At 43.0% G+C, this 26,215-nt stretch overlaps 1 protein-coding gene across 2 annotated transcripts in view; it reads right to left on the reverse strand.

Annotated features, from left to right (window-relative positions):
- Positions 1-26,215, reverse strand: part of LAMC1 (laminin subunit gamma 1) — a 214,148-nt gene that overhangs the window by 103,107 nt on the left and 84,826 nt on the right. Inside the window, exon 1 of one of the 2 annotated variants that reach the window (XM_068239677.1) lies at positions 24,107-24,185. The exons of the other annotated variant lie outside the window; for it this stretch is intronic. Within the exon in view, the coding sequence (XP_068095778.1) occupies positions 24,107-24,119 (13 nt within the window). The 5' untranslated portion in view covers positions 24,120-24,185. Of the gene's footprint in view, positions 1-24,106; positions 24,186-26,215 lie in introns of those variants that run through there. 2 annotated transcript variants of the gene reach the window in all.

The raw sequence follows: 26,215 nt of genomic DNA on the forward strand, positions 1-26,215 counted from the left end.
CTTCCACCCAAAATGCTCTGGTTAACTATTTTTACAGCTACAAAATTAACAATAGCTGCTTCCTGGAACTCTACAACACTGTCCTTTGAACGGGTTAAACAACGACCGTCACATTTTATTTTTTGAAAAGTTAAAGGCCAGATTTACAGACACCATGAAAAAAATTTGAGAACATTTGGACTCCACTTTCAAACTATATACTAGGATCAGAGGTACATTCCCAACTCAGGCACTATTAACCTGGGCTAATGTGTTTAAATCCTATTTTCATCATCTTGTGGAGGAATAGGTAGGCCCCCTGCTCTCATGGTCTTCCCTTTCTACCTTTCATTACTACTTCGTTCTCCACTCTTCTTCTCTCTACTCATTTTCATATCCATGAATCGTGAATCCAATAAGGTATATTACTACATACAACAGTATTGGTGCCACACCCTTGGGGAACCGCTCCTCTCTATTGATTGGTTTTGTACAGTTAAATCTTCTCCTGTCTGAGATAAAGATCCTGTTAGCTGGAAACAGGACCTCATAAGCCCTCAGACACATTCATGGGAGGGATAACCCTGCCCAACCATATTTGGTCGTGTAAATGGGCAGTTGCTATTCTCCTAAGCTGTGTTGTTAAGCTCTTCAATACGCTGGCCCTCTACCACTGAATTATTCCAATATGAGGATATCACTATACGATGATCAATTCCCTGGTTAATAATTATCTTTAACAGATTCCTATGCCTTCAGGGTACATATTGTTATGCTATTACCGACATAATTTATACTGTATCTGCACTATTTTTCTGCTAGGATATGATGTTGTACTATAAGATTCATCATCTTGGTTATTGATCTGGTTTATGATAAAATGAATACAAATTATTGAAAATAAAAGCATGTCTCACAAGAATCCTTCCCATTCTCACAGTTTGGGTCTAGAAGATGACAAAAGAAATCTCCTTGGTAACAGTATATGGATGATCAGCTTTGGCATCTTATTGCTAGTTCTTGTTTTTTTCCTAGAGCCAGTCGTGCAGATAGGAGGTCAAATAAAACATCATAATAAATCCCACTTGACATTAGCCTTATTATAGTTCCTTTGAACAAAAGAACACCATACCATGTCCATGTTCTCTAATAACTGTGGATATCGGTCTGCCTCGAAAATCACATGAAGCATATAGGCAAGCAGAGTAGCATTGCCTTCAGTGTATTCCAACACTGAAATAATAATTCCTGATTGGCTGCCACAGGTTGCTGCTATTTGAGACAGAAACACGTTTCAATGAGGGCGTCTTCCACAGCAGTTATCCTATGTACACTGCTGTTAGTAAAAAGAACCTGTCTTCATGCTAAGCCAGCTGCTTCCTTGTCCCCAGGAGACAGGACAATGTCATCCTCTGTATTGTTCACCGTTTCCACGTTACTTTAAAAGGAATGAATTTTTCTCTGGGCTTACACTGAAGAAGTCTGTTAACTTTACCCGAAGCTCCTTACATACATTTCCCTCCTCATAGTGCTGTTTTTTCCTCTTTTATAACACAGGCAGCCCCAGAGGGACAAACTATATACTGGACACTTCCAGGTATTCGCAACTGTAATGTTTGGAAGAAGAATTTTTTTGTGTGCCAAGAGTTTCTACAAACAGCCTTAATCTCTAAAAACAAACAGTGAGTGAACCGATAAGGGGGGAATTTGAGGTAAGAGCTTTTTTACTTGCTGAAAATTCCCCTGCACCTTTCAAATCATCTCTTAAATACACAGAACATAAACTCATTAACCCCTCAAGGGCGCAGATATAAGACCTGAATGTGCTTTTCAAGAAAATATACAAAATAAAACCTCCTTCTCCAGAAATCATACCATCCAACATATTTTCTGTGGAAAAATAAAGTTATATTTTCAAAGACTGAGAGGGAATGAGGAAACAGCAGAAGTCAAACTAGCAAGTGGCTAAATTATACGTTAAGGAAGTGTTTGAAGGACATGAATGAGAAAAAGTGTGAATTAGAGATGACCAGTGATGCTAATTTATCTGACAAGCAAATTGAATTCAAATGCTGGGCCAGACTGGGATAACAAGATGCCCGAGTCAGGCCATAGCAACAACCATGGACCTTTTTATGTAATGGTTAGTGCCTACCAAAAAGTGCTGTAAAGAAGGACAACTGGTTAACTGGAGACAAGGTCATGGGCACCCAATGCGGATGATGCATAAGGAGAGCAAAGGCTAGCCTGTCCAGTCTGCTTTTAGAGCTACTGTGATACAAATTGCTGAAAAGCTGAATGCTGGATATGATGGAAGGAGTCACAAAACATAGTGTCAGTGCTGTGTAGTCACAGACTGGTCAAAGTGCCCATGCTGATCCCAACTGACCACTGCAAGTACCTACCATGGGAAATGCAGCATAAGACCTTGACCATGCAGTAATGAAAAAGTGACCAGATGAATCATGTTTTCTTTGACAACATTTCCTAGATTTAAGTCTGACCATTGACCAAGTAACTGTTCCACTGGTCAAGTGCAATCCACAAGAGGCCCCAATTTTCACAATATGGAACTTACTGAATCTGCTGGTACTGTTCAGAGACCTTCTGTGGTCTTGTGGAGTCCATGACTTGCTGAGCCAGAGCTATTTAAAGACAACCTGAGATGAGAGTGATATGGAGGTTTCCATATTTATTTCCTTATGCAAGTTGCCTGGCTACCCCCCTTCCCCCGATCCTTTGTCTAATACTTTTAGTCATAGGCTCTAAACAAGCATGCAGAGCAGGTGTTCTGACTCAGGTCTGACTGGGATTAGCTGCATGCTTGTTTCAGGAATGCTAGGGCTGGTGCACACCTAGAGCACTTCTGAGCAGCTCTGAAAAGCGATTAGCTAATGTTTTTCTATGGGTTGGATCACACCAGAGTGATGTGATTTTTAGAGAGCCGCAAATGCGGTTCCTGCAGCATTTCTGAGGTGATTCAATGTAAAGATATGCTGGAGAGATACGCAAAGAGCACACTTCTCCTGTGCAGACTGGAGCCGACTGACGGAAGGGCGGGGACCCGGTTCCGGTGCCGCAGGCATCGGAGGATGGAAGCGTGGAAGCAATCTGAGCAGAAGGGGCTGGAGGAAGCCCCAGTTATATACAATGTTTTTACTTATACTGAGCTCTGAGTCTCTTTGTATAGGAAAATCGTTCTGTTCAGCATTTTTTAGAGTTATTTTCCAAGTGCTTTTTAGGTACAGTTAACTTTTAGGTCAAACTGCAAACTGTAAAAAAAAAACCTATAAAAATGCTACACCAAAACGCAGGGCTGTAGAGTTGGAGTCGAGGAGTCTGAGTCGGGGCAATTTTGGGCACCCGGAGTCGGAGTTGTGGTTTCAGAAACTAAGGAGTCGGAGTCGGGAGCCGGAGTCCCATGATTTTTGTACAAAATCCACAGCCCTGTTAAGTATTAGACTAAGGAGTCGGAGTCGAGGAGTCGGAGTCTGAGCAATTTTGGGTACCCGGAGTCGGAGCCGGAGCCGTGGTTTCAGAAACTGAGGAGTCTGAGTCGGAGGATTTTTGTACTGACTCCACAGCCCTGCCAAAACGTTCCAAAAATCGCTAGGTATACCCTTTAAAAACGCCTAGCGTTTGCAATTACGCTAGCGCTTTTACCTGTGAAATGGCCCTTACTCAGACACTACTTATGCCAGAAGATCAAAAGGATTGCCAGACAACTGGTATTGTTTAATAGGAAATAAATATGGCAGCTTCCATATCATCGTCACATTGGGTTCACGTAAACCTTTTTGCAACATTTTCACATCTGCTGCAAGTTCTGAATATAGCAAATACTATTTCACATTTATTCCCAAGGCCAGCCTACAAAGGTTGTCAGCATAATAAATCCTGTCAATCTACAAGCTAGGCTTTCTACACAATGTATCCATCTCTTAAAGAGAACCCGAGGTGTGTTTAAAGAATGTTATCTGCATACAGAGGCTGGATCTGCCTATACAGCCCAGCCTCTGTTGCTATCCCAAACCCACTAAGGTCCCCCTGCACTTTGCAATCCCTCATAAATCACAGCTGTGCTGTGAGACTGTGTTTACATCTGTAGTGTCAGTCTCAGCTGCTCCCCCGCCTCCTGCATAGCTCCGGTCCCTGCTCCCGTCCCTTCCCTCCAATCAGCAGGGAGGGAAGGGATGCAGGCGGGGACCGGAGTTCTGCAGGAGGCGGGGAGAGCAGCAGACTGACACTATAAAGATAAACACAGCCAGCTCTGACAAGCTGTTTGTCAGCAGCGTGGCTGTGATTTATGAGGGATTGCAGAGTGCAGGGGGACCTTAGGGGGGTTTGGGATAGCAACAGAGGCTGGGCTGTATAGGCAGATCCAGCCTCTGTATGCAGATAATATTCTTCAAACCCACCTCGGGTTCTCTTTAAGGAACAAAAACACACTTTATGATCATCTTTCCTAAAAGACAGGAAAAATAAAACAACCCTTTTACAGAGCTGTTATTGCCTTTTGTAATTATTGAGCATTTCATAGTCAGTCTTTAAATTATATGGCTGTTAAACCTGGAGAAAAAAAACCTTAAGTAATATTTCAGCTGTCTCATGGGGCTGATTAATGGGGCTTAACACAAAAGCAAAAAACTTCAATAGAAACTGAAAAAGGTAAAAAGCAGCAAAGATTTCAGCAAGGACAACTTCTAGCTGATTCTTACAGTTTGTAATGTAAACCTTAGAAGTACATTTATGGCAGTTTGAATATCAGCTCCTGTAGTTGGCCACATCTACTAAAGGTATGCGCACTGTTGGAACAGGTTACAACTTTTCAGATAGTTTAGACACACAGAAGCACTTGGGTCCCAGACAAGCACTTGGAATTAATTATGGGCTAAAAGACGAAATTATATTCCATTAAGACAACTGCATTATTTAACTCGACATATATTTCAATACAGAGCAAGTGCCTACAAGGAGGTACAGCTATACTGAAATTTACATACGCCTGGCTAAACTTGTAAGATGTTAGGGTCCAAAGGCATAGCAATAAGGGATGTAGTGGTTGCTACCGCACCGGTGTCCTTGGACCCAGGGCTGTGGAGTCTGTATCTGAGCAATTTTGGGTACCTGGAGTCAGTGGTTTCATAAACGGAGGAGTAAGAGTCGGATGATTTTTGTACCAAATCTACAGCCCTAGTAAGTATTAGACTTGGAGTCAAGGAGTCATTTGCTTCATAAACTGAGGAGTTGGATGATTTTTTTTGTACCAACTCCACAGCCCTGTTTGGACCAGAGGATCCCACTGGAGGCCCACCCTCAGCTGCAGTATTAGCTCTTCAATGGTTCTATTCTGGCAATGATCACTTCTATATAGTCTTTAAATAGTGGTAATCATCAAACTGTTCCCTTCCTCTAATTACACCTCTCATACTGAGTGGATGTCCATGCCAGGTTTTGTTGTGCCCCAAGAAGAACACTTTGGGAGTCCAATGTAAAAAAAATACACAGCAAAAGGGGGGGGGGGTAGTTTTGTTAAAGACCACCTGTTCATCCATTTTCTGCTTTACTGTTCAAAGATTTCCATTTTTTATTGGCAGGTAGATACATAGGGATCACTGGCAGTGGCAGCGTTCGAAGCAACGTTCCATCACATTTCTGGTGGTATCTGAGCAACATGAAGCAGTGCAAGGTGGTAATAAACCGATAATCAGAATCAATTTTCAATCAGGAAAAAAACTAATGGTTCCAATGTCAGGCATAAATGTGCTCCAGTGTATTTATTCATGGAGGCATACACTAAACCAAATAGCTAGAAACCTGCCAATGAAAAGTGACTCCAACATATTCTCCTCTGCGAACAGACTAAGCACAACAATGAATATTCATTTCCTAAGATGTTTTACACAGATGTTTTATCCCTGTTTAGTGATCACCAGCAGAGGAAGCTGCATCTCACATGAGAAGGTCACTGTGTCCCTAGGGATGCTTAATGAGCAATGGAAGAAGTTTTACAACAAACATTTTCCAAAAAGAGGAGCATGACTAATAAGACTGCATAGTTCTAGAAAACACTCCTAGTACATTCTGAGGAAAAACATTTCCATATAGTAAAGGGCACCTGAAGTGACAACATGAGGTATGTGTAAGTACAGTCCCAAACTAGGCTGTGTTCCATTTTTCTCTCACAGTAAGAGTCAATAATCCAGGGTTGCTAAAGGACCCTTTTTCAGCAGTCAGACCATAGTCAAATTGCAGGGTAACTCACTGGTAACATAGTACTGCAAAACTCTGGCTGAGAAAAAAAAACTGTGTAGGGAACAGATAGCAAGTTCAATCATTTAAGATTCAGTTTCTAACATACTCCAGATATGGCCATCTTGTAGAGTTTGATAGAGTTCAGATGTGCTTTAAGCTATGCATACATGCTTGATAACGGTCACATGAATGTTGTGTGTAAACTTGACTTAAGGTTTTCTGTGTCTGTACCATGTACATTACTCATGCGGGCTATGCCTTGTCCTTCCATGTTCTGCTGTTGCCATATGTACCACACACAATTCTGGGTATGTCTTTACAGCGTACTTGGAGAAATAAAGGCGATTCTGAAATAAATTCTTGTAATCACTTTGGATGAAAGAAGAACCATGATCAACGTGATGACCCATAAGTATAATCTATAATCCTCTGCAAAGGTGGCCATACACTGGCAGATGGCCACCAGATTTGACCAACAGATAAAATCCCTTACTGATCGAAATCTTTTAGAGAGGGATCTATTACTACCACACAGCAAATATATTTTTAACACATTTCACCTAGAAATCTATTATCTATAGAGCCTGCCACCACCACCACATCTGGTGCTCCCCGAGCCCATACAGAGAGTTGGCAGCGCAGCGCACTCAAATATCCACCAGCACGCTCCTCCGGTGTCCTCTCTCTATCCCCAGCTGGCAGCTTGTATCCTGTGGCATGTATGTTACTTGACCAGGGGTCTGTTAGTAGGCCACGAATCTACCACCGTGTAAGTGAAAGCCCCGTTTCAATTCAAACAAGAGCTTTTCATCCAGACCCGGAAATCGCTGGGGAAATTCTACAAGTGTTTGATTTGGATCAGAAAAGGAATATGTTTGTCAAATCTGGAAGCCACTTGCCAGCGTATGGCCACATTAAGAACACATGCATCTAACCTAACCCATCCCACCAAGATTTTTCTTTAAGAGAATTATCTAGCAACAAACTGGGGACATTTGAGAATGTGATATTTCCCCTACAGAGTGAAAAATGACTTTAAAATTAAAAATATCATTTAGTCTAAAGCCATGTATCCACATCGCAATTTTCCAGACGATTTTCTTGCTGACTGGCGATTTGAGTGGCGAGCGGTCATTTACACGACATCGCCATGTGGGTACAGGCGCACAATCACGCGAACGGCACTTAGTGCCGTACGAGGATAACGACCATCATGGCAGATGGGATATTTAAGATCCCTGACGAATCCGCACAAAGTACCATGATCGCTTAATTTCCCATTTGCGCCTGCCGTGTAACATTTGGTGCAGGAAGAGGCATCGCTTAATGATCGTTGTCAAGGGGACGTCGCTTGACCTATCAGGTGGCGATACCGAGGCTTAATATACCCACCTCCCCTTCAAGCTGTGTCTGAAAATATGTGGTCACATCTGTACATTTACTCAAACTACATTTTATTTTCTAAAAACAATCAGCTTAACCATTGAGCAGAACAAAAATGTTCCACTGAATAGTATGATGGGTTAGAACCAGAGTTTACCATGTGTCCGCATCTAGAAAAACGTCCCTTACTTCCTGTATTAACAGGCAGTGGGTAAATCTCCCCAAACAGGAAAGAAATTACAACAAACTTCCTCGAGAGAAGGGAAGAGTTAGAAACTCCGTCAAGTTCACAATAGAGCTATAATGGACCCGGAGACAGGAAACCTCACCAGCGGTGACACAGACAGCAGTAATGTGCTGGAAGTAAATGCAGTTTACGTTAAGATACTGCGTTCTGTTTTACAGTGTTTTCATATTTAAGGTGCGTAGCCACGGCAAGATATTGGACGTCATTTTTACAGACTATTGTTAGTTTCACACAATATCATGTAACCACTGCTTAAAGTGGATCCGAGATGAAAAAGTAACTATAACAAATAACGTGTCTATATATCTTATCTAAAGTTTCGATAAGTTTACACAGCAAATCTAGCTGCAAACAGCTTCAAAAGTTTATGATTATTTATTGCTGTGATCCAATGAGGGCAGCCATGTTCTTTTTCTCACACTACAATGAGGCAAGCTGATAGCAACTCTAGCCCTCAGCCTGTGGAAAATTTCACTCCCCCCTCCTCCTCCCCTCTGCCTTTCAAATCTCAGGCTAGTAACCTCCTCCTCCTGCCCAGACTGAGCTCCCATAAGCCCTTGCTATAGTGCCAAGGCACTCTGAAAAGCTGTGGGTGAGGCTTGTTTAGTTTATAGGGAATTAGAGTATTAAAACAAAACAAAAAAATGATTTGGCTTGAGGAATGCCCTATAAACTATATGAAAGGAACACAATTATGTGTTGAGTAAAAGTTTATCTCAGATCCACTACTAAAATTCATTAAACAACGGTTAAAGATGGCCAATGATCTGCGGCAATCATTCATTTTTAAGACATGACGGATCACATCAGAAACGATCGTTCAGATTTTCACTAAAGTCAATGGACTTTAGCAAAAATATTGCTCAGTTTGAATAATCGTTTGTATACCGTTCATGGTCTGCCAGTCACGATGTTGGAAGATAGACCCGGAATGATTGCTTGTTGGAGGAGTTCCCCAATCTAATCTGTCCATGGGGACTTAGCATTAGTTTCTTTGTAGCCCAGCACACAAATCCTGCAATACGTGATGGGGAATCATTTTCTCACTTCAATGACTGTTTAGGCTGTGAGTACATCAAGTAATTGTTTTATTACCAGAATCATGAGGCGACAGCACAAGCAGGAGGTAGATGTGAAGTCTGGGCCTGCACAAATTATACTCATTGTTGACAAATCAAACAATGTGCTAATTAAACCCCAGGCTTCCTTAAGGAATAGGTAGCAAATAGTGATCTATCAGTTGGAACTGCTAACCCTGAGAAAGCCAAACTGAAAATGAAAGGGGAGATGTGTGGACACAGCTGCTTTTGTGGGCAGACTGATGAAGCAAGATCCATGACCCTTCACTTCAATGGCTCCAGACCTTCACACTGGCTGAATACCAATGGGTGGGTGGGGGGGGGGGGGGGGGGGGCAAAGAGTCTGTGGGTCCCTTCGTAATGGCTTTTCAGAGCAGAGGTGTGACACTTGTTACTGAGTCCCCAAACAATAGAATGCTGACTTCAGTGCTGGAGAATAATGAATCATGAAGGCTTACCCAGGAGGGCTTTGAGACTTAACATTCCCATTGAGGAAAATGAATGTAGCTAACCACATGATCAAAGCAAAAGGAAAGCTTGCTCACCGAGAAACCATTGCTGATACACCCAGGGACATCATTTATAAATAAACATATCCTTGTTTGCACATTGTGTGCAACCACTTTAAAGAGGAACTCCAGTGAGAATAATGTAATAAAAAAGTGCTTCATTTTTACAATAATTATGTATAAATGATTTAGTCAGTGTTTGCCGATTGTAAAATCTTTTAAATCCCTGATTTACATTCTGAAATTTATCACATGGTGTAATTTTTACTGCTGGCAGTTGATGTAGCTGCTGCTTGCTTTTTTGGCAGTTGGAAACAGCTGTTAACAGCTATTTCCCACAATGTAACAGGGTTCACAGACAGGAAACTGCCAGGACCATAGTCCTCAGAGTTTCTTGTGGCCTACCAAAAAACAGGCTAGCACCTCTCCAATCCCTTCTAAATTCAGCGACCCGCCTCATTCACCTTTCCACACGCTCTTCCGATGCAGCCCCACTGTGCCGTTCTCTCCACTGGTTACCCATTACCCAGAGGATCCAGTTCAAACTCCTGACTAACATACAAAGCCCTCCACGAGTTGTCTCCTTCATACATCTCCTCACTAATCTCAAGATATAGCCCCTCCCGCAACCTTCGCTCCTTCCAAGAAATTCTCCTGGCCTCTAAGCTGATCACCTCCTCATGCTCGCATCCAGGACTTTACACGAGCATCATCCCTTATCTGGAACTCTCTTCCACAGCCTGTACGTCATGCTCCAAACCTGGACATCTTCAAACGCACTCTTAAAACACACCTTTTCAGACAAGCTTATAACATTCTATAGCCCTTATTTACTTCTCTGTCACAATGTAATCAGAGGCAAAGAATCACTGCCTCATCCATCCTCCACCCTCTTACCTAGTGTGTCCCCCACAACCCATTAGATTGTAAGCTTGCAAGGGCAGGGTCATCCTCCTAATGTTTACTGTTCTTGTAACAATATTTGTGCTGCTTGAAACTCTGCTGTACATTTGTTAGTTGTATCTATGTTCCCCTTGTCGTCTTATTGTGCTTTGTAAAGCGCTGCGGAATATGTTGAATATGTTGTCGCTATATAAATAAAAAATAATAATAAAAATTATAAAAAGTTCAATTCTTGGTCACGGTTTCTCTTTAAAACAGCAGGGATAGCCATATTATGCCAGGAAAGAAAACACATATATAAGTACTTGATCTACTTACATAACAGATGTATTGCACCGTCCATGCTTTGATTTCAGTGAATTTTATATAGTAAATGAAGAAAATTCTGTTCCTGGCAGTTTCCATTTTTATTCCCTCTGACTGAAGCCAAATCCAGATGTAATTTCCTCCCTTACTTTTTTTTCTTTTCTCCTCCAATCTGCAGTGTCATCTCTGGCTTGCTCTTTAAACAAGTGTGAGCACAGCAACAGGTTTCAGCCTCAGCCTGTCACACTGAACTGGTCTCAGCCAATCAGGGAGGAGCAGGAATGTGGGAGGGGAGATCACAAGCTTTCTCTTCGGCTATGGCGAGAGAATAGAGCCTGGCTGACTGAGATAAGATTTATTACTACCCAAACATTTCTGATTAGATTGGAATCCTTGCAATGCAGGGTGAGATTCCTGGCAGCATAACATACACAGTGCAGTGGATATATGAAATTTGATTTTGTGGCCGACAATCCTGCTTTAAAGTGTATTTTCTTCTTACTTTGAGGCGCACGTGGTCAATTCTGGTTGAGCCACCCAACAGATAAATCTACACGAGGCAGGAAAAAAAAACGCCCTTGCTGCTTGACAAGTACATCTGACCTATGAAAAGGTTTTTTGTCCACATGTTCTATACGCTATTAAAGGATACCCTGACCCACAATGCTACCCAAGCTGAGCACAAAGGTTTGTTCATGTTGGATCCACATACCTCTGTGTGGTGTCCATTCCTCTTCCTGTTCCTCCGGGTCCTCATAATAGCTCCTTGAAAATTATTGACTTTTGGCTAAAGTAAAATTTTCAGACAGGAAGAGGCAGACTTGCTGTGACGCTCCTTCCTATCACCCTCCCATTTCCTGCTCTTAAGGGGTGGGGAAGAGGAGAATATGGTAGGGCGATATGAGAGAACATAGCTAACCATCCTCTTCTCGTTTCAAAATTTGACTTTAGCCAAAATTCAATATATTTCAAGGAGCGATCATGAGGACCAGGAGAAACTTTTCATGGAATTACATAGCGATACCGCCTTGGTCTAGAGGTAGTCACTGGCAAAACAAATTCAGCTTAAGCAAAAAACAGAGGAAACGTTTTCACTAAAGTCAATCGTTTGGCTTCTAAAACAATGATGATAAAGAGCGCCTCTCTGCGACAAGGTATAAAAGGCATCTTTTGTATCTGTAAGTGTGGTGTAATCACCAAGTTCATCAGGAGTACTTTTGTTTGGCAGGAAGCCGCACAGGAAACCCATTAAAACGTAAACCATTCGACCGCAGACTAAGCTAACATCTTGTGTGCAGCTGCAGGTCCCCAGAGGTGGGGAACAATTAAACATTATGCATCATGCACAGCCCCATCGTGTCACTGTCAAAACAGTACAGTGCCCCACATTGACTACATTCCTTCAGCAGAAAAACTCCACACCGGCAAAAGAGGCCAAGAAGCAAGATCATTCAAAAACATTTTCTGAAGAGCCTCTGAACGTACTTTGAATTAAGAAATCCCCATCTGGCAAAAGTCTTTCGAACATTCTGGCCGCAGGCTACTTGAAGTAAACTCTAATATGCATTCTGTGCAGTTTTATAGGAAACTTTACTGTGTTTATTTCCTGTATTTAGACATCACTGACATATTTAACAGCACTTTAAAAAGTGCATAGAAATATCCACATCTCCCCAATGAAGCTCACAATTTAAATAGGACCTGAACTCTTCCAAAGGACAGAAGAAAAGTATAGAGAAATGTGGCAGAGCAGCGAATATGTAAGCACTGGGTGTTAACAATATGTCTGCTTCCATGAAAGCAGGAAGAAGACCCTGCAGATTTATTGCAGGATTTGAATCAGCTGTAATAAAGAAAAAAGTTTTTCTTGAAAAAGTCATTATGCTGTTACATATCTTTTAGTGCAGAGAGGAAGTTCGGCGTTCAGGTCTGCTTAATGTGCGCATAGTAATTCAACCAGATAACAAGTCACCCAGCTGAGATTTGCCTGCACATCTGGACACTCCATAGCTGGTCATTTATCAGTTGACTGCAATCAGTCTGCAGCAGAATTCACTTCCCATCAATGGATAATCTAAACATTCTGGTGAGATCATTTGTATGAAGCATGTTGACTGGCAGGAATACAAAACTATGCAGATCTGTGCGCCTATCAATATTGTTATGATCTCTGAAACATGATTCGAATCACAGTGAGACAGGAGCTATTTGTATGACTGACTGTCAGCCTGTGTATGGCTAGTCTGGTTGTACCCATTAACAAACAGCAAGCTGGACATGTATGCATGAACCAGACAGGCCTGTAGAGTTCAACCTCTGAAGGTCCTTTACATTCAGTACATACACACAGCTGTACTTCACAGGCTGCAGGTTTATTCCTATAGGAGACCAGCGACATCATCAGGACTGGCTTATTTCAACAGGGATCAGCCCAGAAGATCAAAACCAGACTGATGGATTCTTCTTCTGAGATGCCAAGGATAAGAAATGTCTGGAGAAGCCGCAGAGTGCTCACAGATCATCTTATAGCAGCTTTACAATGCAGACCTAATAATGAGAAACAGAGAATGAAAAAAAACAACCCAAAACCTGTGTGTGTATCTTGGGGGGGGAGGGGGGGGAGGCAGCGGGTGTTTGGGGAGAGAATGAGACGCCAAGAGAAAGAGCATGTCAGTGCAGGTGAGAGTACAAGAACAACAAACCCCAGCTCATTCACTAGTCCCTGTTCTGCAACAATATACAGTATACCTGAAGTGACATGGAGTACACAGATCATATTATTAGTCCTACTAAGAAATTGACCGAAGTCCCTGTTTTCCAGTACAGCAGGTGCTAAAAATGCATTATCTATGCAGATGAGCTCGCCAAATTTACCCAGCTGTCCTGAAAAGTCCATAGGAGGAAAAATCTGGCTGTGAAGAAGCTGCTGCTAAGGTTTTGGTGCTGTAAAGTGTTTTGCAGCTCAACAAAGATTTTTACATTAGACGGTACAGGCTGCTGCTTAGAATGCAGTCTTACAAATAAAGCTTTTAGACTGAAAATACAATTTTGACAGTTCAATGTTACTAATGTGCGATGTACCATTAGTACTATGCATGCAATGAATAGTTTCATACGTTTATTTTCACTTCAGACTTGCTTTAGGGCCTTTTTCCACTACCCTGCGATTTGCGATTTGATTCTGATCGCAAATCGCAAGGTACATTAAACTAATGGAAAGCAGCAATTTCCATTAGTGTGATCTGATTGCGATGCGATTTTGGTCAAAGCGCGCCCAGACTGGTGCTGCTGCTCTCTAAGTCTGCTCCAGACATTACATCTCATTTCTGCTACTTTAAACCTCTTAATGAAAAGACTGGACCGAAATTTCAGTGGATTCTAATGTATCACTTCTCCAGCAACACCTATAACCTTTCAGAACACCTGGATTACTTGGGATGGCAAAGATTTAAGCTGGATTGGATCTTCCTTGGTATCACACACGGCTGAACACTGCACACCTTCCTTGGAATTGACCTGAGACCTTAAAGACTTTCTGCCTCTTTGTGCCTGCCCTCTCCCATCCTGTGAGTAACTTTCATCGATTATCTACAGCATCTATGCTCAATAGACTATATTTTTCTACATATATTATACATTATATCTTCAAATTCCTAAACAAAGAACTGTGTGTTTTCAAATTCATGCTGTCCATCCATACATCTCTGTGTAAGGACAATTCAGTCTATACAGGCCCTTTGATCTCTGCAGGATACCAGCCACAGCTGACAAACTTCACACCTTGACTCTAAATAGGACCTATCTCAGCAGGAGCCCTGAGCTGTCTCTTGTCCATCCTAATGTGTAAACATCAATATTCAGCAGAGAGACTTCTAGCTGTATACCAACCAAGAAATATCTATCCAATTGACAAATCCACAATAATTCTACTGAAGTCTGTTGGAATCTTCAGAAAGACAAAGAGAGGCTCGAGAGGACGTGGGAAAAGATATTCTTCACCGCAGAACCAAAATAACTCTGTGACAAAATCTGCAGAGTACACCCAGCCAACAACCCTAATAGCTCCAGCACAATCCAGCAGAGATGACAGCCACACATCTGGAGACTGTTCTGTCTTGGAGTCATCAATCTCAGACCCTAGCTCCCAGGGTAGCCCCATCAAGGTTGTCCTCTGTAATGTCAGATCGATAAACAACAAAACAGCAATCATACATGATCTAATAGAGTCTTCTGATCTGGCCTGCCTGACTGAAACCTGGCTTTCTGAACCAGTTGGCCCCACCCTGGAGGCTGCCGTGCCAACAAACTATTCCGTGATATACTGCAACAGGAAAGAACGCAGGGGAGGAGGGGTTGCACTTTGCTTTAGATCAGCTTTGAAAATCAGACCACTTACTGTAGGTCCTACCAATTCGTTTGAATGCTTGGGGGTGCAACTTTCAGCTGAGAAAAACATTAACATATTGCTGATCTACCGCCCACCAGAAAAACACTCAGACTTCCTTAAGGAACTTGTAGACCTCCTATGCAACCTAACACTGGAACACCCCAGATGGATTGTTCTTGGAGATTTTAATACATGGGTGGATGACTCCTCTTCAAAACTTGGAATAGAGCTACCTCGTGCCTTACATGAACTGGGCTTCCTCCAATCAATCAGCTCTGCTACTCACAGGAAAGGCCACACTCTGGACCTTATATTCCATACTGGGCTGTCAATAGCCAATGTGGAAATTAATCCTGTTGCCTGGTCAGACCATCACACTATCCACTTCTCCCTCTCAATACCAGCTGTCAAACACCAGGTCAAGAATCAAATAAAATATCGCCGCTTAAAAGGGCTAACACCTCAACATATCCGAGATAACCTTAGCTTTGATGAATTGACTGACTCCAGCTTGGACCCTGATACTCTGGTGTTTAAATACAACAAATGTGTGTCCTCCACCTTTGAGACCATTGCTCCTCTGCGCACCAAATATCTTACTCCACACCATCATGCACAGTGGTTTGATAACGCTATAAAAGAGCTGAAAAGACAAGGCCGAAAACTTGAGAGACTGTGGCGCAAATCTCAGTCCCCAGAAGACAAACATGCCTTAATCCTCCACTTGAAGAGCTACCAAAAGGTAATCACGGGAAAAAAATCATCCTTTCTATCACAAGAGATTGCAAATGCAGTTAACAAACCAGCCCAACTGTTCCGCACAGTGGAAAAACTCTGCAACCCGGCATGTCAAAAACTTAACATCGAGTCTTCAAAGGACCTCTGTGACCAATTTGCCCATTTCTTCACAGACAAAGTCTCCGCTATAAGGTCCGACATCCAACTTACAGCATCTGAGCCTAATATAGCGCCGAAGACCATTAGCAGAGACAATGTAACACCTTGGTCAAACTTCAAAGAAATTGATGAAGAAGTCACATCAAGCACCCTCCTTCATGTCCGCCTAACTACCTGTGACCTAGATCCTGGCCCAACACAGTTCATGTTGAACTGCCCCGACCTGTTCGTACCGGTATTCCTAAAAATTGTTAACTGTTCCTTAAAATCAGGGATATTTCCTGCTTTACTGAAGGAAGCAATCATCAGGCCTCTCCTCAAAAAACCCTCCCTGGACCCAGATGCAATGACCAGCTACAGACCTGTCTCTAACCTTCCCTTTCTGGGCAAGCTAATTGAAAAAGCTGTTTACCTCCAGCTAGAAGCCAAAATCCTACAAAACAACAGTTATGACCCATTCCAGTCTGGCTTCAGGAAACACCACAGCACTGAAACGGCCCTCATCCAAATATGCAACCACCTGCTCATGGCAAGAGACAGAGGAGAGTGCTCCATCCTCATACTGCTAGACCTTTCTGCAGCCTTTGATACAGTTGACCATGACATCTTGATAAACAGGCTACAGGAATACTGCGGCATTGATGGCATAGTTCTTCAGTGGTTCTAATCCTTCTTGAGTGGCAGAACCCACAAAGTGTCTATGGGGCCCTTCCTGTCCACCCCTGTATCACTTAGGTATGGGGTGCCCCAGGGCTCAATCCTCTCTCCCCTGCTTTTCACGATTTACATGTTACCGCTGGGAAAACTAATCCAAAAACATGGCCTGACATACCACTGCTATGCAGACGACACTCAACTATATCTTTCCTTCAAGCCTGGTGTGACAGACCCAACTCTAACTATAAACGCCTGCTTACGTGAACTACAGCAATGGATGAATGACAACTGGCTGAAACTAAATGCAGACAAAACTGAAGTCCTTCTGATAGGAGGGCAGAGCATGATAACAAAACAACTTAACTTGCAGTCTTCACCACTGGGAATAGGAGGCACGGATCTACGCAGCTCTGATCATGTGCGTAGCCTGGGAGTTCTAATTGATTGGGATTTAAAGTTCAGAACTCAAATCTCTGCTGTGGTGAAATCATCCTATTTTCACCTGAAGAACATTGCAAAAATCAAGCACCTCATACCCCCAGAAGATCTGCCAACCTTAGTCCACGCCTTCATCACATCCCGACTGGACTACTGCAATGCTCTCTACACTGGCCTTCCAAAAAAGGTCTTGTACCGACTACAGCTGATACAGAATACTGCTGCCAGACTGCTAACCAACCAACCCCGTCACTGCCACATAACGCCAGTCCTGCACTCCCTTCACTGGCTACCTATAGAATGGAGGATCCTATTCAAGATCGGCCTACTGACATTTAAATCCCTGAATAATTTAGGCCCTGGATACATGAAAGATATGTTGCAGCTGCGTAGCAATCCCCGCATTCTCAGATCAACAGGTTCTAATAATCTAGTCATACCCAGAGTCCACTTGGAAACTTTTGGTCCCAGAGCCTTCTGTCATGCTGCCCCTACGATTTGGAACTCCTTACCTCAACAGATCAGGACAGCTCCATCCCTGGACGTGTTTAAATCCAGACTGAAAACCCACCTGTTCAGTTTGGCATTTGCAGAAATATAACTTTTGTTGTGTGAATACTTCATCCTACTAATTACTGAATCTGAGAGAGCCTAAGCGCTTTGAGTCCTATGGGAGAAAAGCGCTATAGAAATGTTATTGTATTGTATTGTATTAATAGTCGTCCTGCCGCGTTTTGTATGCGATTGAGCTGTACTATAATGAGTATAGTAGCTCAATCGCAATCGCATAGTGGAAATTGAAATGCGATTGCAATCGCGATCGCAATCGTGTTTCATAGTGGAAAAGAGCCCTTAAAACCATCCCAGCAAGTCATCAGCTGGCAGACTGGAAATCCATTAAGCAAAATTAGCCATCAGCTTTCTACTTTTAATCTGATGACACGTTGGCAGCGGAGAAACACTTTATTAGTACACATCATTCTATTAGCAGCGCACTCACATTTCATAAAAAAATACAGTTGGAAAACCAGTCTTAAGATGGCCATACATTGGTCGATTTGCCATCAGATCGACCAACAGATAGATCCCTCTCTGATCGAAACTGATCAGAGAGGGATCGAGAGGCTGCCTTCACTGCAAACAGATTGTGAATCGATTTCAGCCTGAAATCGATTCACCATCTTTGAAGCTGCCGCTACCCCCCCCCCCCCCCCCCCCCTTGCATACATTACCTGATCCGGCCGGCGCGAGCCCTTCGGTTTCCGCTGTCCTCTTCTCCACACTCGGCTCCAACTGCACTTCCTGTCTGGGGAAGTTTAAACAGTAGAAGGCGACAGGAAGAAGTGAAGCCTGCCGGAACCCAGCAGAGAAGGAGCAGCGGTGACACGCGCCGGCGGAACAGGTAATGTATTGCTGCTAGCGTCTGTCGTTGGACATTCGAACGCCGCTATCGACGCACTCCCGACCCCCGGCGATCGAGGGAAATCTTCTGCACGGACAGATCGGCGGGAACGATCGATTGACGGAAATCGATCGTTCGGTCAGCGTTTGCGCAACGATTTCACAGCAAATTAGATCACAGTGATTGAATCGGCTGTATATCGGCGGGAAAATCGTTAGGTGTATGGGCCCCTTTAATTGGCCTTATATCTCAAGGTGGGCAAGAATGGTGCTTAGTGACCATACCAGTCATTCAAATTTTTCATTATGACAGTATGGGCGAAACAAACTCAGAGGTAGACGGCAAACTTCTCCCTTGGGACACTTTGCCCCAATCCAGCCTAGAGTCAATACCCACTTTTCAGTCATTTTCCTGGTTTCAGCATCAAATATAGTTTCTATAACTACAGATAAGTTTATCGTTTTCCCCTGAATTGGCCCTAGACTTTGATACATACACGACACTGTACATAAATTGGCCCTAGACTACAATACATACATACATAGACATATGACTATGGTAGGGACTTCACTGTGAGCCCCTCTGAGGGACAAGACAATATACTCTGTCTAGCGCTGCGGCAGGGTTCAGTGCTATATAGTTAATACTAAATACTATACTGAATGTAGCCCTTCCCTCCCAGTGATGTTTAGCTTAGGATGATTAGCTATGCGGAATCTCCCCCCTCCCCCCATTCTGGGAGACCAGGTAATATTTTGTACTGGTTTTGGAACTCTTAGTAAAAAAAACATTCTGCAGAGATCACCTGACAGCGGTAAAGAGGTAGCGACATGGGATATATTTCTGAATGTTGATCAGGGAGAGGAAGTTTACAATAGGCAACCACAGTCTGAATAATTTTATACTAAGAAAATGAGCAATTTCATTAATTACATTAGTTTCGCTACAGTCCTCTTTAATAAAAGCCATAACAATCTCCTCATCATAAAACTAGAGTAGCTTGTGACATTTATAACAGGTGAGCAGCTGGAGTCACAATTACCCCGTATGCTGCCTACTGCACTAGCATTAGATTTGCCGTTATTGTCCACTTCTTATTTTTGAAAGTTGTTCCTCTTTGTAATCCATGGCAGAGATTAGTTGAATAGACACTGTGAATTCTGGATGTACAAAGACACTTGGAGACTAGTGCAATCCAGTTGCTAAGTGCAGCATGAATAGGATCAGTGCCAGATTTGCAGTCAAGTAGGATTGATCAATCTCCTCCTCCACAGGACTTCTAGGAGACCAGCGAGATGCTGGGCACTGCTCTCCATGGTTTGGCCGCCAATGCTGTGTTTTAGGAAAGTGAATGACTGTAGTTGGCTTGAAATAAACCCATTAAGATAGTCATACGGTTCATCTGATCTGCCCTCCTCAATCAGGTCCAATCTCTGAATGCGCTTGATCTTTCACTTTACACAGACTTCAAAAGTATGACTCTGTTGTGCCCTCATCTTAACCTCTGTTACCTCTGCAAAGAATTTATTTTATTGTCCTACTCCACTTTCAGTACTTATTAACATTACTCCATCAATAGCTCATAAAAGAATCCCAGCCAAGTCTCAGAACAAGTGCGATGTTATCAAAAGTATCTAGAGAGGAAACAGGGCAAGAAAAGCAAATGTCTTGAGAGTCAGACATTTCATAGATATAAATTACCAGTCCTGCAAAAAGCTGTAAAATATAAAATACACATGAACACATACACATATGGCAATAGGTAGATTTGTCCCATGTAGCCATTACTTACTGAATGGATGTAGCCATCACCTACAGTAGGGAGTTTTAATGAGATGGCTATAAAATTCTAAACAACAGGGAACTTTATGCCCGTAACCGCGGTAACATTGCTGTGCTCAGCTATTAACGCGATCCACAGTACTCGAGTAGCATGACCGTTGCTATGGTGATGCGCATTACTAACAAGTGTCACCATAGTAGTGGTTGTGCTACTCAAGTATTGCGGGCCACGCTAATAGCACGACTCAAGGTACTTAATGATGGAAGTAAGAGTAATATTGCTGTGTTATGTCTGATCATCACATTATTACCGCTGTTACGAACATCAAGCCCAGGGTTTGTAATCATACATCTCCTCAGGGGGGATTTCTCTAGGTTTCCATTGTTCTCCCCAGGCTCTTTTAGTCCGGTGCGCCACCCAGCTAATTTGGGTGAGCACCCGGCTTTTATTGCCTCGCATTCTCATCTTCTACCTATGCTGCAAGCAGAGTTACACTGAGAAGCACTGTCCCTGCATTCCCCCCCAACCTGGCCACTTTTTCATGCCAACCGGCTAAAAAAAAATTCTGGGAAGAACACTGGGTTTCCTTGCAAAAGTACAGGACTGGCAACATGCCAGAATAGTGGCATGTGAGTAGGGAAGCTGGTTGGCATATTTGTATAGGCTTTTGCCAGGGTCTGCTTTTGAAAAGAGTAAAGAAAACATTGCGCGTACAACATGGAGAGAAGAGAAGTACTAGTCCAAATCCATAAAATTGTACCGTGTAGATGAGGCTTAATAATGAGGATGTATCCCAACCCTGTCCTCCAGGCCTACCAATTGTTCCATCGTTTTTAGTTAATGAGCATTCCTGAGGCACTAATTACCTCACCTGTGAATGTTTGTGGCGTCCTGCAAAACATGCACTGTTGGTGGGCCTTGATGGCAGGGTTGGGAAACACTGGCCTAAAGCTATGTACACAATTACTGTCTACTGAAGCATCATGCTCAATCCTGGCAGGTGATACTGGTGTACAAGCAGTGAATAGATGCATGCCAAGGCATGAGCTCCGCAGTTCTGATCCCGCATTCTCAGCCTTTAAACTTGTGGCCACAGCAGGCGCGGTTGACTCATCCTTGTCGCCGCCTATACCTGATGCGCTCAACGTCGAGTTATAGGCGCATCGGCTATAGGCGGAGACAAGAGTTAGAGTATGTCCATGCATACTGGCAGGTAAGAAAATTCCTCATCAGATTTTCTGGGAGACTGGAATCTGAAGTGCAGAAAATGGTATTCTACAAAAATCACATCATATAGGGACCATGAATCCTAAATAAAACTAAGCAATGCTCACCATTTGTGTAACAGGCCTGTATGAAAAGCTGCTAGATCTTTCAATACCATTTTTTTCCGCTGTCATTACCATCCCTGTCCAGCTAAAAAGTTTTCATTGATCCGATGGTCTCCCTCCTCCTCCCAACTGACTGCTAATCACTCCCTCACTCAGAAAGTGAGGATCATGTGACCATCTTTGCTCCTTGTAGTTCCCCTGTACAAGTGAGGGGAGACATGTGAAGAGGGCATGGCTAAGCCGCAACTCAACCCACTCTCAATAGGCACAATGGAAGGGGGAGGATAAGCAAAAAAAAAAAAAAAAAGTGGGGCATGGGTTCTGAGTGCAGGAATTCTGCGAGTTTGCCATAGAGAGCCTGCCAGTCAATTGCTATCAGGAAGCAGCAGAGGCTGTCATGTGACCACCACTAATTCTTGGTTAATCAAGTTCTGTACAAGGACTTCTCCTTATTGAGAACCGGGGGCAGCATGATGGTGTAGTGGTTAGCACTCTCGCCTTGCAGCACTGAATCTCCGTTTCGATCCCAGCCAGGGCACTATGTGCATGGAGTTTGTATGTTCTCCCTTGTGTGGGTTTCCTCCAGGCACTCCAGCTTCCTCCTGTATCCCAAAACATAGATCGGTTAATTGGCTTACCCCTAAAATTGGCCCTAGACTACGATGCACACACTACAAGATACATAGTCAAATGACTATGGTAGGGATTAGATTGTGAGCCCGCTTAGGGACAAGGCAATACACTCAGTACAGCACTGCGGAAGATGTTGGCACCATACAAGTACTAAATAATAATAATAATAATAATAATAATAATAATAAGTCAATTGGAAGGGGTAGAAAGTTATAGGATTTATAAAACCTTTAGTTGGACAGGGGCTTTAGCATACATTAGGAATTAAGTCTCGTAAAATAATCCTAGACACAAACAGGCCCTGAGTAAGGTAGTTTGTTTTATGTCACTGTGTACATACTTTTTATGGCCGCTTTTAGGAAAATGATTTTCCTCCATGCAGCTGGTAATGCTCTGTGTGGGTCAGGACCAGCTCTGGTCAGTGTATCCTGCCTGCTTGAGATTCCTTTATCTCCCCTCCCTCTGGAAACGCAAACACTCATGCACACACCTTGTGCCAGTCACTGTGAGAAACCTGCATTCACCAGAAAGATGGCCAATGCCGCAACCCTGCTCTGTGTTTTAAGAGGTTGTAAGGTCAATTGCCACACAGGCCACACCTTGCTATTAACCCAGCACTGAAGAACAACAGAGGCTTTTCTGAAAACTAACACAAAAAGTAAGATGTAAGCAGCAGTCTTGTGTAAATCCTGACAGATCACATAAGCAGTCAGGAATGTAGTGGGTACTAATTATGTACAATTACACAGCACCTACTTATGGACTTGCATTCCAGTGCATCGGGCCAAAGAAATAATGCAGTTGTACAATATACAGAACAGTAAATCACAGCATGTTCTTTACCCCAGAGCCATGTTTTCCAAACCTGACCTCGATTCCCACTAGCAGAGCACACTTTGCAGATAACCTTTCATACAGACGCGGAATAACTAGAGCCTAGTGTGGCTTAAAGGGAAAACTATAGACAGTCAGGTGAGCAAGTACATATTAGTGCGCTTACATTCCATTAGGAGATTACGTCAGGAGGCAAAATATACAGTACTTAAAGGACAACTGACATGAGAAGGATATGGAGGCTGCCAAATTTACTTCCTTATAAGCAATACCAGTTTCCTGGCTGTCCTGCTGATCTTCTGCCTCAAATACTTTAAGCCATAGACCCTGAACAAGCAGAACAAGCATGCATATCATCAGAGGTTTCTGACAATATCATCAGATATGACAAGATTAGCTGCATGCTTGTTTCTGGTGTGATTCAAACACTACTGCAGCCAAATAGATCAGGAGGGCTGCCAGGCAACTGGCATTAATTAAAAGGTAATAAATATGACAGCCTCCATAGTCTTCTCGCTTCAGTTTTCCTTTAAAAATATATCAATATAGAACCTATATCTCCATTTTTGTGGCGAAATATGGAGTTTTTACCCGCTGCAAGGATTAATGCAACACTATTTAATCGGTGTACTAACAAACACAGCTTCAGGGCCATTTTGGTAGAGAATCTAGGATGTACAGGTGTCTCCAAAGCAGCCCAAACAGCAGCCAAACCCACTGTTCCCCTCTTTACCCCTCCTGCTGGAAGCCAATCTGTTATGCACAATGCCCTCCACCCATCCCCACAGAAAGACAGGTTGCCATAGCGAGCCATCCGTACAGCACTCGGCACCTGAAATGTTGAGGGATTGAGTTGTGACCCCTTCAGGGTAAAGTACTGTAAGCTGTACTGCAGAGTATAGATTTCAGGCTTGAATACACTACAGACTAGAAATTTACAGCAAAATTCAAACTGAAATGAAAGAGTAATTTTAGCAGAATTTTTTTTTTTTACAAAAGACTTGCAACACTGATACAGATTTACTTTATTTTTTATTTTTAATGAAAGTCTATATTCCTTCTAAATACTAACTCCAAACATACCTATGTTCTCCATGGTATAATCGGCAAAGGCAAGAATCTCCCTGTGCTTGTCTCCTCACTCTGCTTCCCTCCTTTCCTGTTGAAGCGACTCTGGCTGTTGCCAGGGCGATGAGTCTATTCACTGCGGGGAGGGGGTAGGGTTCAGAATGAAGACAAGCACAGGAGATTCTTGCCTTTGCCAATGAGAAAAGATAACAAGCTTCTACTACTGCTATATTACACATAAGGACTACTTGGGAATGCTTTTAAATGTTCTTTACTGAAATTTTAGTTTGGGGAGTATACCCCACTTTAGTAAGCCAAGAAATATCTCATCACAACCAATCAGACATCTCCTTGCAGTGATTTAGGGCCCGTTTCCACTAGCAGCCCTGTACGGCTGAGAAACGCAGGCACTTCCTGGTCTGCAAGTACGCAGATGAATCCCAGAATCCATGCCATGCTCAGCTATGGGATTCGCTGCCTCCCGCACGAAATGTCGGCCGAATTACTAAGGCAAGCGATTCGGACTGCGGCAGCGCTATCCCCATGGCAGTCGCCCAGCGCAATTTGCTTGTGGGGAAACTCTTTGGATTCGGCCCGATTTCCACAACAGTGGAAATGGGCCCTTAAACACACAATGGGTAAAAGCTAACACTTGATTAGCTGCTATCACAATGCGCTTTGTTAATGAATAAACTGGTCAGTAAAATGAGGGCACAGCTATATTGGTGGGTAGCACTGCAAGAGGTACATTTCCCCTCAGCTCACGTTAATCTAGGCAGATATTTCATACAGTGCTGATCAAGCAATGGGGCCCTGTGCTGGGGTATACACAGGTCCTTGGTCACAGGTCAGAGCACTTGTCTCTTTGTGAACCGCTGGTTTTGTTGTGTGTCATGACTGTGTTAACAGGGCATTCACTTGGCTTATGTTTCACACACTGGCTGTGCTACTCGGTAGTAGGATGAATGCTATATGCCAATAGAAACGGCTTTTGATTGATGCAACAGCACAAGTTGCCTCGACTTGCAGCATCTGGGCTTCTACAACCCAAAAACACACTGGTACTTCATCTAACTCTGTATAATAGTGAGCTCTACTAAGATAGACAGTTACAGCTGCAAAATGTTTGAGTTGCAGAATATGATTTAGGGCTACTGTATATCAGGGACTTACAATGGCTCCATTATGGGATAAATCAGGCTGCTATCACAAATAACTGTTCTTGTACCAAAAAGGGAAATTCCACGTTGGTTAAAAAGCTGCCATAGAACATAGATCAGTGCTGCAGATGTCAATGTGTAACTGAAGGTCATAAATAACCAACTTTTCAGTTTGATTTCCAGCTAGCCAACATTGTAAAAAACTAACTAAAGCTAGGTGCACACGTACAATCACTGTTCAGGGCCCAATGCAGAACAGATACGCAGTGGGCCAGGGGCTACCGTACACACTGGATTCTTAGCAGAGGAGCCCCCCGAACAGCTGAGAACAACATAAAGTGCGTACAACCTTTAAAAGGAACCCAGAGTATGAGTGATATGAAAGATGCCATATTTACTTCCTTTTAAAGAATGCCTGTCCACCTGACCCTGTGTCTCTTGTACTTCTAGCCATAGACCCTGAACAAGCATGGAGACCATGTGCCCTGACTCAAATCTGCCTGGATTTGCCACTTTGTTTCAAGTGTGTGATTCAGACACTACTCATGCCAGAAGATCAACAGGACAGCCAGGCAACTGGAACAGTTTAAATGGAGATAAATATGGAAGAATGTCACCTCTGGTTCACTTTAACTATAAGCTCAGATTTTTCTGCAATCTTGGCAATTGTACTATTTGGAGTACAGACTGTCTAGGAACACCCACAAAATGTAAGCATTAAATCCCCTTAAAGAGACACTAAAGTCTCTTAAAAATCATATTTTTATTACAAAATCCGTGTAACATTACTGTCCTAACTAAAACGCTGCATCCCCGTGGCTGTAATCTAACTAAATCCCCCCTAACTCCCCCCTCCCTCTCCCCTGCAAAATCCATGACTTTCTTGGTCGTCGATTTCTCTGCTGTTGGAGGCAGAGCTTTTAGCCACAGCTCTGCCTCCTTACGTGTCTATCAGCAGCGGATC

This window comes from Hyperolius riggenbachi, chromosome 6 (assembly GCF_040937935.1).
Source record: "Hyperolius riggenbachi isolate aHypRig1 chromosome 6, aHypRig1.pri, whole genome shotgun sequence".
NCBI lineage: Eukaryota > Metazoa > Chordata > Amphibia > Anura > Hyperoliidae > Hyperolius > Hyperolius riggenbachi.